The sequence below is a fragment of the Ranitomeya imitator genome, chromosome 8, assembly GCF_032444005.1.
Source record: "Ranitomeya imitator isolate aRanImi1 chromosome 8, aRanImi1.pri, whole genome shotgun sequence".
In the NCBI taxonomy this organism is placed as follows: domain Eukaryota; kingdom Metazoa; phylum Chordata; class Amphibia; order Anura; family Dendrobatidae; genus Ranitomeya; species Ranitomeya imitator.
This window is the reverse complement of record NC_091289.1, coordinates 53,911,057-53,926,641: the sequence shown is the minus strand read 5'-3', so window position 1 is coordinate 53,926,641 and position 15,585 is coordinate 53,911,057. Positions and strand designations below refer to the sequence as shown.

The 15,585-nt window shown below is 50.4% G+C and overlaps 1 protein-coding gene across 3 annotated transcripts in view; it reads right to left on the bottom strand.

Annotated features, from left to right (window-relative positions):
- LOC138647711 (uncharacterized) overlaps positions 1–15,585 on the bottom strand; it is a 121,431-nt gene that overhangs the window by 71,941 nt on the left and 33,905 nt on the right. For all 3 annotated transcript variants that reach the window (XM_069736932.1, XM_069736933.1, XM_069736934.1), the window contains exon 12: positions 8,366–8,510. In XM_069736932.1, the coding sequence (XP_069593033.1) occupies positions 8,366–8,510 (145 nt within the window). The remainder of the gene's footprint in view (positions 1–8,365; positions 8,511–15,585) is intronic.

Here is a 15,585-nt window from a genome sequence, read left to right as displayed (position 1 = left end):
TTTTGAGCAAGTGATAGGTATTAAATAAAAACAGCAATTATGGCAACATTTTTCATATTTTCTTTAACCCCAGTTCACTGTAAGGAATGAAAAAGGAGATTTTTGTGTACGCACTGTAAAATCTTTTTCTCCGAGCCAATCATTGGGGGACACAGGACCATGGGGTTATGCTGCTGCCACTAAGTAAACAGAAAGATTAAAGGTACCGTCACACTGAACGATATCGCTAGCGATCCGTGACATTGCAGCGTCCTGGCTAGCGATATCGTTCAGTTTGACAGGCAGCAGCGATCAGGATCCTGCTGTGATGTTGTTGGTCGCTGCAGAAAGTCCAGAACTTTATTTCGTCGCTGGACCTCCCGCAGACATCGCTGAATCGGCGTGTGTGACACCGATTCAGCGATGTCTTCACTGGTAACCAGGGTAAACATCGGGTTACTAAGCGCAGGGCCGCGCTTAGTAACCCGATTTTTGCCCTGGTTACCAGCGTAAAAGTTAAAAAAAACAAACACTACATACTTACCTTCCGCTGTCTGTCCCTCGCTGTGCTTCTCTGCACTGGCTGTGAGCGCCGGCCAGCCGGAAAGCACAGCGGTGACGTCACCGCTGTGCTTTCCGGCCGCTGTGCTCACAGTCAGTGCAGGAAAGCACAGCGCCGGGGACAGACAGCGGAAGGTAAGTATGTAGTGTTAGTTATTTTTAACTTTTACGCTGGTAAGCAGGGTAAACATCGGGTTACTAAGTGCGGCCCTGCGCTTAGTAACCCGATGTTTACCCTGGTTACCGGCATCGTTGGTCGCTGGAGAGCTGTCTGTGTGACAGCTCTCCAGCGACCAAACAGCGACGCTGCAGCGAACGACATAGTTGTTGGTATCGCTGCAGCGTCGCTGAGTGTGAAGGTACCTTAACTCCTCCTCTGCAGTATACACCCCTTCACTGGCTAAAATTCAACCAGTTTGGTAGTAAAGCAGTAGGAGCATGAACAAATGACAAACTATGTCAAAACCAAGGAAGTAACAACAAGCCAAACAGGCTAACAGGGTGGGTGCTGTGTCCCCCAATGATTGGCTCGGAGAAAAAGATTTTACGGTGAGTACACAAAAATCTCCTTTTCTCCTACGCCTCATTGGGGGGGGGGGACAGGACCATGGGACGTCCCAAAGCAGTCCCTGGGTGGGGAGCAAGATATGCTAATACCCCATGTACCACTGGCTTACGGCTAAGGAACTGCCGATTGCAGAATGCGCCTGCCAAGGGCGGCGTGTGCAGAAGAGAGAATGAATGTGGTAATGTTTGGTAAAAGTGTGCAAACTGGACCATGTTGCAGCCTTGCAGACCTGCTGTGCTGACGCCTGGTGTCGAATGGCCCACGAGGCGCCCACCGACCGAGTAGAATGGGCCTTGATTCCTGCTGGGATAGGAACGCCTTTGGCACGATAGGATTCTTGAATAGCCGACCGAATCCATTTGGCTAGAGTAGCTTTGGAAGCGGGAGAACCCCTCCTTGGTCCCTCTGGAAGTACAAAAAGGACATCCGATGTGCGGAAGGGAGCCGTCCGCGAGACGTACCGACGAAGAGCCCTTACCACATCAAGAGTGTGCAGGGCGGCAGGAGAGTGCAGCCAGCTCCGAAACCCGTCTGATGGATGTAATGGCCACTAGGAAAACTACCTTCCAGGAGAGGAAGGTCAGAGAAACGTCCTGTAGCGGTTCGAAGGGAGTCTCCTGAAGAGCTCCGAGGACTAAATTAAGATCCCATGGATCCAAAGGCATTTTGTAGGGAGGCGCCACACGGGAAACTCCCTGGAAAAAGTCTTCACCGGCAATCTATTGGCAATCTTTCGTTGGAAAAGGACTGACAATGCCGAAACCTGACCCTTTAGAGAGCTAAGTGCAAGTCCCGACTCTAGTCCAGATTGGAGAAAATCCAATATGGCAGGGATAGAAAACACCAGAGGAGATCGCCCCTGTGCGTCGCACCATGAGAAGAAAATTCGCCAGGTACGGTGGTAACTGCGCATGGATACAGGTTTCCTAGCCCTGATCATGGTGGAAGACACCTTGGGAGTGAAACCCGCATGGCCTAGAAGACAGGGCCCCTGAGTTCTGGTGGTAAATCGGGCCCTGTGAGAGAAGATCCACGTGATCTGGAAGACGCCAGGGGACGTCGGCGACCAGCTGAACAAGTTCCGCGTACCATGCCCGGTGCGGATCACTGGTACCCTCTCTGCCCTGATCTTGTTGATGACCCTCGACAGCAGGGGAAGAGGGGGAAATATGTACGGGAGGCGGTATTGACGCCAAGGCAGGACCAGGGCGTCTACTCCGATAGCCCGTGGGTCGAGTGACCGTGCAAAGAACTGTGGAACCTTGTTATTCAACCTGGATGCCATGAGATCCACATCCGGGGTCCCCCAGCGATGACAAATCTGATGGAAAACCTCTGGGTGAAGGGACCACTCGCCCGAGGCGAGGCCCTGGCAGCTGAAGAAGTCCGCCGCCCAATTCTCCACACCTGGTATGTGGATCGCCGAGATGGGCGAATGGTTGGACTCTGCCCAACGCAGGATGTGGGACACCTCGAGCATAGCAGTCTTGCTGCGGGTTCCCCCTTGACGGTTGATGTACAACACAGCCGTGGCATTGTCGGACTGGATTCTGACGGGGTGACCCGCCAGAAGGTGGTGAAACTGGAACAATGCTAGCCTGATAGCTCGTATCTCCAGGAGATTGATGGAAAGGCGAGACTCTCGAGTGGACCACCGCCCCTGTGCTGTGTGATGGGTGAAAACCGCCCCCCCAGCCCATGAGGCTGGCATAGGTGGTCACCACCAGCCACCGCACTGGGAGAAAAGACCTTCCCTGGATTAGGGAGGACTTCAGCGTCCACCACCTGAGGGTCTTCCTGACCCGTGGGGACAGGGTGAAGCGGCGGTCAAGGGAAGACAGGTTGCCGTCCCACGCCGACAGTAGCGCATGCTGTAGGTGACGGAGGTGAAATTGCGCGAATGGAACCGCTTCCATGGCTGCTACCATCTGCCCGAGAATGCGCATGCTGAATCGAATGGAGTGGGAGACTGGACGGGAAAGACTCTGAGCTCCCTGCTGCAAGGCCAAGGCCTTGTCTTGAGGGAGAATGACCAGACGGCGAGAAGTGTCCAGTGTCATCCCAAGAATGGAGATCCGTTTGGCCAGAATCGGAGAGGATTTTTCGAAGTTTATCTTCCAACCCAGGCGAGAAAGAGTATCCACCGTGAGAACGACGGACTCTTCGCAGGCTGGGTAAGATGGACCTTTTATCAGTAGGTTGTCCAGGTACGGAAGTACCACCACTCCCCTGGAATGAAGAATGGCCATGGCAGCCGCCATGACCTTCGTGAAGACTCTGGGAGCAGTGGCGAGACCGAAAGGCAAGGCCACAAATTGGAAGTGTTCTCCGTGAAATGCGAAGCGGAGGAACTGCTGATGCGGAGGAAGGATTAGGATGTGGAGGTAAGCATCCTTGGTGTCTATGGACGCCAGGAATTCTCCTTTTTCCATGGACGCGACCACAGAACGGAGGGATTCCATTCTGAAATGTCGAATTTTGACAAATTTGTTTAGAAGTTTCAGGTCCAGAATCAGACGCAGCAATCCGTCCTTCTTTGGGACCACGAATAGGTTCGAGTAGAACCCTTTGAACCTTTGGTCTAGGGGAACCGGAATGATGACTCCGTCCCTTTGTAGTGCCCGTATGGCCCGGAGAAAAGCTGTTGTCTTTGATTTGGGAGGGCAAGACTGGAAGAAGCGCGTAGGGGGGGAGGAAAATTCTATTTTGTATCCGGTGGACACCAGTTCCCTGACCCACTTGTCGGAAACGACCGAGAGCCAGGCTTGACGGAACAAAAGTAGACGCCCTCCTACTTTGTTGGAGCCCCCCGAATGTTGCAAGGAGTCATTGCGTGGAGGGTCTAAGGGATCTGGATCCCTTAGACCCGGGTGGTCTCGGTCTGGGTTTCCAGTTACGGTTAGGTCTGTAAGAGACCTGGGGGCCTTGGTCACTGCGCGAGCCTCGTCCTGATGCGGAGGCAGAGGGTGTAGATGACCAGTTGGTATTGTTACGAAAGGGCCGAAATCGGGGTTGTTGTTGATACCGAAACGGCCGGGTAGGCTTTTGTTGGGAGAGAAATTTACTTTTTCCCCCGGTGGCATCCGAGATTATTTGGTCTAATTTTTCTCCAAATAAACGACCAGCCTGGTAGGGCAGAGATGTCAAAGAGCGCTTGGAAGTCGAATCTGCTCGCCAATCCCTGAGCCACAGGGCTCTTCTAATGGAGATTGCATTCGCGGCTGCCTGTGCAGCGCAATTGGCTGCGTCTATTGAGGCATTGACTACGAAATCCCCAGCCTGGGCTATCTGGTTAGCCAGGTTGATCGCTTCTGGAGGTAAGTCGCTAACTTGGATGGTCGTGGAAAGCGTCTTGGCCCAAGCGACCATAGCCTTAGCCACCCAAGAGGCAGCGAAAGATGGGAAGAGAGAGGCTCCTGTGGCCTCGAAGATGGAGCGAGCCAGATAATCAATCTGACGGTCAGAGGGGTTCTTAACCGAGGAGCCGTCTGACAGGGACAGGATGGTTTTGGAAGCGAGATGTGACACAGCAGGGTCCACTGAGGGGGACTGCAGCCAGTCCTTGATTAGTTCCTGAGTAAAAGGATATTTGGCCTCGATGGGCTTTTGACCCATGAAGCGTTTATCGGGACGGTCCCTATGTTTTTGTACAATCTCCTTGAACTCGGGATGAGTGACAAAAACCTTTTGGACACGTTTAGTCTTTTTGAACGACATCACGTGTTCGGGCGTAGATACGGATTCCTCGGCCACCTTCAGGGTCTGGTTGACCGCTTCGATGAGAGAATTGAGTGTCTCTTGGGAGGAGGAGGAATCCTGAACGTAGGAATCGGACTCATATTCAGAGTCGTTTGGGTTGTCTGGAGAAGGGGACAGGGAAGCGGAGCTCGCCGACGCTGAAAATCCAACTGGCCCATGGTCAGGGGATGGAACATGGACACGTTTTCTGGAACCCCGAGTAGGAAGTGACAGAGTACGCCCCCTGCTGGTGGACGGATCCGTACTGTCGCCCGAATCCTCCGCGGTCTGACTTGAAGGGGGGCCCCGGAGGGAGTCAATTGCCCTGATGGAAGCCATAGATCGTGACAGAGAAGCTGCCCACTCAGGGAGGCTAGGCTCTACAGGGTCGACGGCGGCAGCATCGGCGGGAGGCGGCTGCACAGAGGCCGGGACACAATCCGCACACAACGGGTTACTGTGAGCTCGGGGCAGGGCCGTATTGCAAGTGGCACATACAGTGAAAAACACTGTGCTTCTTGTTACCCTTTTTAGTCTCCTTGGATTGAGACAGTGTATTTAGAGACAGAGCGGGGCAGTATACGCAGGGAAAGGGTTAAGCTTTCTTGAAGCAGCTTACCCACGGTCCTGTGCCTGTGTCCCTGGGGAGGAATTAGCCGTGGCGGTTCCTGGACAGCGTGGGCCACCTTGCAGAGAGATGGCAATACGGCCCCCGAGATCTGCAGGGCGCCTCTCGTCCCAGACAAGAAGCGCCGATATAGGGGGCGGGGTTACGGCCGTGGGAGGGATCTGCTCACTGTGGCCTACTCCGGCTGAAAAGCCGGGAACTAAATTTCCGGCCTGCCCGGCGATGCGCGGCGGCCGCAACGGAGCGTCGCTGACCACCGCAGGCCCCCGACCGCCGGCGCCTCTCCTCAGGGACTCTGCCGCAAGTACCGCCGGCGCCTGTCCCCCTAGAGCTTCGGGGCGCAGGAGGGATGTGTACTCACAGTGCCCTCTGGTAATGCAGGTCCCCCTGTCACCTGTGCGCTCCATCCATCCTTCCATTCAGCTTCCATCCTCTTCTGTCAGACCATGGAATCCCTTAGTGCAACGCCATGCAGTGTGGGCCTTGTCTGACGGGGCCCCCAGAGAGGTACATTAGAGCAGGCTCTATGTACACGCCGTCTTGCAAGGGGGGAAGGGAGATCGGGACCAAAGATGGAAACCGTCGCCCCAGTAAAAATTGGCGTGCTCCAGCGTCGCAGGAGAGAGACGGGGAGGTGTGCTCGCCTGTTGCTGGTTCGGGGGAGAGCGAGCCTTATAAAAGGGATCCGTCGCCCCCTTCACTCCGTTGAATAAAAAATAAGAATTTACAGAAAAATTAAAATAAAAATTAAAATAAGAAAGTTGGGGTCTGAAAACAGACCCAAGTGCCTCCTACAGACACTAAGCAAGAACTGGTTGAATTGTAGCCAGTGAAGGGGTGTATACTGCAGAGGAGGAGTTAATCTTTCTGTTTACTTAGTGTCCTCCTAGTGGCAGCAGCATAACACCCATGGTCCTGTGTCCCCCAATGAGGCGTAGGAGAAAATATTATAGTACGAATGAAGTGATACCAAAAATGTTGCTTTTAGGATTTTTATTTACAAACTATTTTTATTATTAAAGCTGTATTATTGGTTATTTTATCTTTATTTTTTTTTTACAACACTTACTTGTCCCATTAGGCGACTTGAACATGTAATACAGTGCACTATCCAACTTGTCAGTATTAATATTAGACCCTGCCTCTGGTGTGATATTATAGTGTGAGGCATATAGCAGACATTGAGGCCATAATTAGGCCTCTGGGTACCATGGCAATCCATTGGCACCATATCAATCCATCCGTACCCTGCTGAAAAGTGGACGTGCTGGGATCGGAGAAATATCAGCCGGCAACTACTATGGATCATAAAGGCTCAACTCTAGTGATGAGCGAGTGTACTCGTCGCTCGGGTAGTCTCCGAGTATTTCTAACTGCTCGGAGATTTAGTTTTCATCGCCTCAGCTGAATGATTTACAGCTACTAGCCAGACTGAGTACATGTGGGGGTTGCCTGGTTGCTAGGGAATCTCCACATGTATTCAAGCTGGCTAGTAGCTGCAAATCATTCAGCTGCGGCGATGAAAACTAAATCTACGAGCACTTACAAATACTCGGAAACCACCCGAGCAACGAGTACACTCACTCATCACTACTCAACTCCTGTGCTCGAGCCACCCCTGTGGCATAACTGGAAGGTCACGAAGAAAATCACCTGCAATCTAGACATAGTTATGTCAGTTGACGGTAAAAGGTTATGGCCACTATAATGGTAGGCCGCATGGTTAGGCAACATTTCTGCCTCCTTTAAAGGGAACCTGTCACCCCGTTTTTTCAGATTGAGATAAAAATACTGTTAAATAGGGCCTGCGCTGTGCGTTACAATAGTGTATGTAGTGTACCCTGATTCCCCACCTATGCTGCGAAATACATTACCAAAGTCGCCGTTTTCGCCTGTCAATCAGGCTGGTCTGGTCAGTTGGGCATGGTGAAGTCGCTGTTTCTTCCCCAGCTTTCCGTTGGTGGCGTAGTGGTGTGCGCATGTCCAAGTGCCGAATCCACTGCGCGCAGGTGAAGAAAAAGCGCGCGATCTGCGCTATTACCCTTGTCATCGGTGGGGGCGGCCATCTTCCTGAGGCCGCGCGTAGGCAGATGGAGTGCTCTGCTGCACGGGGCTTCAGGAAAATGGCCGCGGGATGCCGCGCGTGCGCAGATGGAGATCGCGGCGGTCATTTTCCTGAAGCCGAGATGCAAATTGTAAGCCGAGATACACTATTGTAACGCACAGCGCAGGCCCTATTTAACAGTATTTTTATCTCAATCTGAAAAAACGGGGTGACAGGTTCCCTTTAAAGGGCTTGTCCACCATTGGAAGCAGCTCTCCTTGTAAAATAAGAAGAACTGACATTTAACTCCCGCACCGATGCCTTTCCAGCGATGTTGGTGCAGTCATCCGGGGTTTGCATGGCATGAACACTAGAGCAAATCAGTGGCCGCTATTGGGCTTCTGCGCTCTCACTTTTTGAGTTGGTGTAACGTTCATCTGGGGGATGTGAGAAAGCAGCAGCCCGACAAGGCCTCTGATTGCCTACAGACATCACGTGCCATATATACCATAAGCGAACTGCCACCGACATCACTGGAGAGGTGCTGAAAGGTCAGTATTTGATATTTTTATTTTACAAGAGGGACTATTGCATTGAAAAAAAGGGTACTCCAAGTAGTGGACAACCCCTTTAAACCTCAGTATAACTGTAAAGCATTGGGGTGGCTTAGGTTAAGCTTTTACCATGTCATCTTTTTCGGTAAGTGAGACCAGATTACAAAATCCTGCAGGCTTACTTTATGAGCTGCTCCAAGAATTAACAAGAAGTTACCTGCACCATGCTCATCTTCTACACGCAAAGCAAAACCCAAGGAACATTGAGTTCTGCAATCCAAGGGACATCTTACCTGTCCTCACGTAGCATAACTGGCAGCCTTGTTTGAAGTCATAGGTTTGTGCTAGGGGATTTGGCAATAAGGGCGGCGCAGCATTCTTACTCAGTCCGGGATCCGTCTTATGTGCAAATAAGTGGTTTACAGAGTTCACAACAGGCTGGAATAGAAATAAATCATTTACATCACTCAATACAAAAAGCATCTACATCCTGACACTTGTCTAGCGATCTCCTTCTATGGGGCAAATAAAATATCTAAAGGGCAGAAAATGTAAATATAAGCAGTGTAACAGCATCTTGGCACAAGAATAAGGTCTAAAATAAAAAAGGATTGTTGGATATACTACAGCTTTACAATGCATGAAGGGAAACGTTTGAGATTGTTTGTTTTTTTCCATTTTTTAATTGGTATTTTTGGATCATGAGCCTACAACCTTCCACAGCAAAAACGTGAGATCTTGCTCTTTCCACCAATCCAATGCCGCCGTGTACTCTACCGAACTGTTACCAAATGGTAATTGCAGCTATGAAGTTACCACTCAGTAACAGCTTAATAACATTAGTTCTTTCTGGGAGGGCATCAGAGGCTCTTTTGTTATTAAATTATATTTAGGGAGATCACTAATCTGTTGGCTGCCCACTGCTTTATTAAGTAAAAATGGCAGCACCAGAGAGGTAATAGGTACTTTAACTCCAAACCAAGATTTTGCAGTGGGTTGCTTATCGGGATGGCGTGGGCAAAGGCCACACCATGCCCTATTGTACAGCAAGGTGCAGAGACCACCCAACTACCAGCAACATACTAGAATTCCTCCGGTCAGGAAGGGAATAAGATTTCCTGGGCATCTTTGAGTCTCATAAATGGATTACTTAACTAGCCCTTAGTGCCTGAGCGTAATATATAAAGTGTTAGATAAATTCTGGGAACATTGTACATGTGAAATCTGACACTGCAAATTGGAGTAACCAAAAGCAAACAAAAAACCAGTTTACTTTCTCCTTTGCCTCATTGGGGGACACAGCCCGTGGGTGTATGCTGCTGCCACTAGGAGGCTGACACTAAAGGTACCGTTACACTAAATGACTTACCAACGATCACGACCAGCGATACGACCTGGCCGTGATCGTTGGTAAGTCGTTGTGTGGTCGCTGGGGAGCGCTCACACAGACAGCTCTCTCCAGCGACCAACGATCCGGGGAAAGACTTCGGCATCGTTTAAACTGTCTTCAACGATGCCGAAGTCCCCGGGTAACCAGGGTAAACATCGGGTTACTAAGTGCAGGGCCGCGCTTAGTAACCCGATATTTACCCTAGTTACCATTGTAAAAGTAAAAAAAAAAAAAAAAAACAGTACATACTCACATTCCGATGTCTGTCACGTTCCCAGCTGTCAGCTTCCCTGCACTGACTGTGTCAGCGCCGGCCGGAAAGCAGAGCACAGCGGTGATGTCACCGCTGTGCTCTGCTTTACGGCCGGCACTGACAGTCAGTGCAGGGAAGCTGACGGCGGGGGACGTGACAGACATTGGAATGTGAGTATGTACTGTTTTTTTTTTTTTTACAATGGTAACCAGGGTAAATATCGGGTTACTAAGCGCAGCCCTGCACTTAGTAACCCGACGTTTACCCTGGTTACAGGTGAACACATCGCTGGATCGGCGTCACACACGCCGATCTAGCGATGACAGCGGGGTGATCAGCGACCAAAAAAGGTCCTGATCATTCCCCACGACCAACGATCTCCCAGCAGGGGCCTGATCGTTGGTCGCTGTCACACATAACGAGATCGTTAGCAGGATCGTTCCTACGTCACAAAAAGCGTGACGTTGCAACAATATCGTTAACGAAATCGTTATGTGTGAAGGTACCTTCAGTCATACACAGAAAGTTCTCTCCTCCTCTGCAGTATACACCCTCCTGCTGACTCTCTGCTAACCAGTTCTTGCTTAGTGTCTGTAGGAGGCATTTGGTTTAGACCCCAACGTTGTTATTTTATGTTTTACTTTTCTGTAAATTTTTATTTTTTATTTAACGGAGTGAAGGGGGCGACGGATCCTTTCAAGGTTCCGATCTACCCAGAACCATCAACAGGCGAGCACACCGAGTATACCTCCCCGTACCTCTCCTGCGACGTGGGAAGCCATGCCTGAGCTCACTTCAGGGGAGACGGTTCCTTCGGGTCCCGATCTCCCCACACCAGCAGCAGGCGACCACATGGAGTGTCACCTCTATGTATCCTCTCCTGGAGCCAGGCCTAATGCCGGACAACTGGCCCTGTCCACCCGAGTGGATGTACAGAGGCCCCTCTCTATGGCGTCCAAGCAGCCCCCACTGTCCCACCACGGTTAAAGCGGATGGCACAAGGAGGCGGACGGTTCCTCTCCACCTCCCTAACAAAGGGATGATGGATTGAGGTTTATCCCTGCGCCGTCCACGCTGCATTACCTGAACTGTAGCAGAACCATAGAGTGCACACGCTTCCTCGGCGCTGAAACCCAGTCATCGCGGCGGCTCCATGCCGGGACATGCACCGATGGTGAGTGGATCCAGTCAGCGGTGAGCCTCTGCAGCGGGATGTTCACATGCTGACAGGCAGCCTCAGCTTCCCTGTGGCCCACCTTCCTGAGGTAACGCCCCGGCCGGCTGCAAAAATTTAGCCCCCCGCTTCGGCCGATGTGTAGGCCGCATCCCGGAAGCTGCGCCTGCACTATGGCGCATTAAGGCGGTTCCGCTCACCTTTTCTGGCGCTTCTGGAAGTCACGAGGCCCCGTCCCCCGAATTGCCGCCTTTCACTCTCTGCGTTACTTTACCACCTTTGCAACTCCCGGTGGCCATCTTGGTCCACCCTGCCGCCACACACACACACACAGGAGCTATGGTTTTGTATTAAAGGGGCACAACGACTCTGCATCCGGGTAAGGAAGTTCTAATCTCTTCCCCTGCATCTTCTCCCTGTACTTAACATGACCAGTATTCCTGGTCTTAAAGCCATCAGCTAGCAGGGGCCGCAAGTATTCTAGAAACGTACACGCGCCTAGAATACGGAAGCTTCATTTTCTGATCCCTCACCAATGATTTGCTGAGAACAAGCCTCTGAATATGGATTGGATATTGCCTTGGTTCTAAACTCACCAGAACTTCAGAAAAGGATGGATTCGCCTATTTATATCATCAACCAATCTCTGTAGATTGACGAGGCCTTCGTTTCTACTCTAGATCATGCAGTGTCCCTCATGAGGAAACTAAACTCCCTCGCAGTGCATCTGCCCTTCACCCGGACAGGGAGCATCTGGATAAGCGATCCACTGGACAGAAGCCTCTGCAAGCGCGGTATCCTTTTTCAGCCAATATGCAAACACGTGGGGTGTTCCCTCCCCAAGACGTGATATGCCATGCCTGGTCTGATTCTTAAGGGCGACGGGTCCTCTTAAAGGGCACCGATCTCCCCACACCATCGATAGATGAGCACATGGAGTGTCGCCTCCATGTAATCTCTTCTACAGCCAGGCCTAACGCCGGACAACCAGCCCTGTCCACCCAGGGACCTTAACTCTGTGGATGTACAGAGGCTCCTTTTTTTGGCGTCCGAACACCCCCTCTGCATCTCCACTATTTAGCAGATGATGCAAGAAGGCGGGCGATCCCTTTCCGCTTCCCTGTTAAGAGGATGGTGGATCGAGGGTTCATCATTTTAACTCCGCACTGTCAAAAGAGAGCGGCGATAGTAAGAGACGTTTTTTCCTCCTTCTGCATGCAGCCGCGCATTCTGCCACTTGGCATTTTAACCGGGTACAATCTCCTGTGGTATACCTACCAGTATCCCTGCCCGATGGGTCATCAATTAAAAATACAACGGACTGTCATATAGCAAATCTAGCTTTTTCCGTCTTGCGGCCTCCAGTTCAGCGCTCTACCCATCCTTAGCCACCGCATGTGTTGCTAGAGCAATGGTCTCTTGGTCAGAGACCTTAACTATTTTGATTTCCTATAGACCCAACCAGCAGCGGATCAGTTGTCCAGGACGGTCTAGATCTAAGGGATCTTGGTTCCAAAATGGGGACTGTAAAGTAAGACCGACCCGGAACCTCAAACTTCTACCAAGCTTGACAAGGTCCCCCTTCTTCGGATGGAGTACCCCTGCTCAGCCTTTACTTCAACGGAAAAAGGGGGAGTTTCTGGCATCCACTGACATTCGGGATGCTTACCTTCACATTCTTATGTTTTTCGCTCTTCAAAATTCCTTCGCTTTCCCTTTCGCGAACAGCATTTTCAAATCACGACCTTGTCGCACCCAGAGTGTTGGCAAGGGTTTTGGGGCTGTCATGTTCCTCTTGTACCCTAGAGGCGTGGTCGTCCTGCCCTACCTGGTCGACTTTCTAGCCGCTCCTTCAGCCCGGCGCGGAGTCGTCTATATCTCTTGCGATACCCTCTCTCTCCTGGGCTGGCAGCTAAACTTAGACAAGTTTTTTCCTCATTTCCAGCCCAGGAGATATCCTTTTTGAGGATGATCCTGGAATCTTCCAGAAGTTTGGTTATTCTCCCTTGAGACAAGGCCGTGGCCCTTCAACAGGGTGCTCGCGCACTTGTTCACTCATCCCCTCATTCCATTCGATTTGCTAGGAGTGTTCTGAGGAAAATTGGTGACGACAATAAAAATGGTTTCCTTCGCTCCTCTCGTTTTCTGCAGGTCAATCAGGCTTTCAGAGGGTAGTCTCTGAGCTCCTTCCTTATCCAGGGAAGATCCATTCTCCCAGTTATTAGTGACTACCGATGCCAGTCCTCTCCTCCTGATCATTGTTCTGGGGATCCGAATGGTACAGCTAGTTCTACAGCAGGCCACTGCCTTCTGGTGGGTAACCCCATCCGATTCAATCGGACAATCCCAAGTCTGTGCCATACGTCAATCATCTAGCAGGTACCCACGGTCAGGCGTCATGGTCGAGGTACCTCACATTCTCTGTTGGGCCACGATCTATCATCTGGTGATCTCGGCACTACACATCTCAGGTGTAGAACTCTGGGTGGCAGACGCCGTCAGGGTCCGGCCTCATGTGAGTGGGAACATCACCCGGAAGTCTTCCATCAGGTCTGTCTTCTCTGGAGCACTCCAGATGTAGGTCGGATGGCATCCAGACTGAACGCCAATGTACTCTAAGTTCATGGTTCGGCCTCTAGATCCAAAAGCCATCGCAGTGCATGCTCTGGCTCTTCCATGGTACCAGTTTCCTTCACCCCTCTTCCACTACTTCCACTTTTGGAAGCAGGAAGGGCCCCAGTGATCCTGGGAGATCTGCACTGACCATGTCAGGTTTTTTTTTTCTCGTTTGCTGAATTAGTATTTTTCCGTCTTATTGCAACAAAACTTCAAATATGGACTTCCTCGCAGGGAGTCTTCACATGTGGTTCTTCCCTATCGCATACCATTAGATCTTTGGGACCTTAATGATCCTGGGAGTCTTACAGTAGACTCCTTTTGATCCGGACAGACTTTACTATCAGGGAACATCGACCTTTTTTCTCTGCGATCTCCTCATCCTGACGAGTCTTCGGAGCTAGCCGCTCTGTTCTTTCAGACCTTTTTCCCTTATTACCATCAAGGCAAGGTTGTCTACAAGCAATCCCCATCCTTTGTTACTAAGGTGGTATTGTATTCCCACAGTTATGAGGGCATCATTCTTCCCTCATCTCTTTCGGCACCAGTCCACATAACGGAATGGGTTCCCCATATTCTGGACGTGGTGAGTGCTCTGAGTAGGTACGTCTCAAGGACGGCGTCCTTCCGAAGGTTGGACACTTTATTTGGGCTACCTCACTGTAAGAGGACTGCTTCCTGACGGTTACAGGAAGGGTTTAGCCGTTTCATCGGCCATGTTTGCTTGGTGGATTTGTTACACCATCCAGTAATCCTTCCATGTAAGATTTCAGCCTAGTTCCCTGTCTATCGAGGTTTCTTGGATTCTAGGCACCAGGCGTCGGCACAGCAGGACTGCAAGCTTGCGGGTTCGTCCAGTCCGCATGCATTCTTGAAGCACTATAATTCCCAGACTTTCACAGATGTGAGTCTGGGCAGGCAGACTCTGCAGGCCGCGGTGGTGCACTTGTAAGTAGCGGTTACACAGTGCCTGATCTGATGTTGTCCCCACCCAGGGACTGCTTTGTGACGTTCCACGGTCAGTGTCCCCAATGAGGTGTAGGAAAAATAGGGATTTTTGTGCACTCACCATAAAATCCTTTTCTCTGAGCCAATCATTGGGGGACACAGCTCCCACCCTATTAGCTTGTGCTTGTTTTATAATTTGACATGCTATACTCTCATATATAGAATGTGACATTCTGTACGCTCATATGTTGTTATTGCTCTTCTACTGCTTTTGCACCGAACTGGTTAGCTGAGAGCCAGCAGGAGGGTGTATACTGCAGGGGAGGAACTAACTTTCTTTGTATCACTTAGTGTCAGCCTCCTAGTGGCAGCAGCATACACCACGGTCTGTGTCCCCCAATGATTGGCTCAGAGAAAAGGATTTTACAGTGAGTACACAAAAATCCCTATTTTGCTTTTATTGGAAAAAAGTGAAAATAAAAAACAACTGTTATGCATCTATCTTCGCTTTCCTCTAGCTCCTACAAGGCAGAACTGTCAATCAAGGCAGAGGTTAGAAAGTGCACGGAACTGCTTTGGTCTTGCCAAGGGAGTACTGAGCAAATCATTAGCATATTTTAATAAAGAATGTTTTCTGACCATTGATGCAAAGGATTTGGAGACTACAAGTACAGCTTTTATCAAGGCTATGTCCCCTAAAAGGAGCTGAGCTGGTTTGAAGTCACTTTCTGCATCTATAAATTAGGTGGCTTTTTCTTGATTTGCAAGTGACTCTGAGCTGATGGGGAGGAGGGTATATCCTATGATTTCTCACTTACACATCACATAGAGATAGACACCTGCTTTTCTATTAGCCATTACACAGACAGAAGAAAGAGCAGCAGCAACATGGGGATATTATACAGAAGTATTAAGTTGTGTAGATATGAATCCAGCTCAGGGGTGAGGTAAAAGACTTGTTAGAAAGCTCAGCACAATCTTTCACTTTGCTGCTAACCCCGTCTCCACAGAGGTAAGCCGACACCTCACTGTGCTGGAAGTCTCTCTTGTCTTGAGCAAGATGGAGTTGGGCTGTTTTTTTTAATAAATTCAGGATGAAACGGAACAAGTGGCTCATAAGTGGAGAAAGACA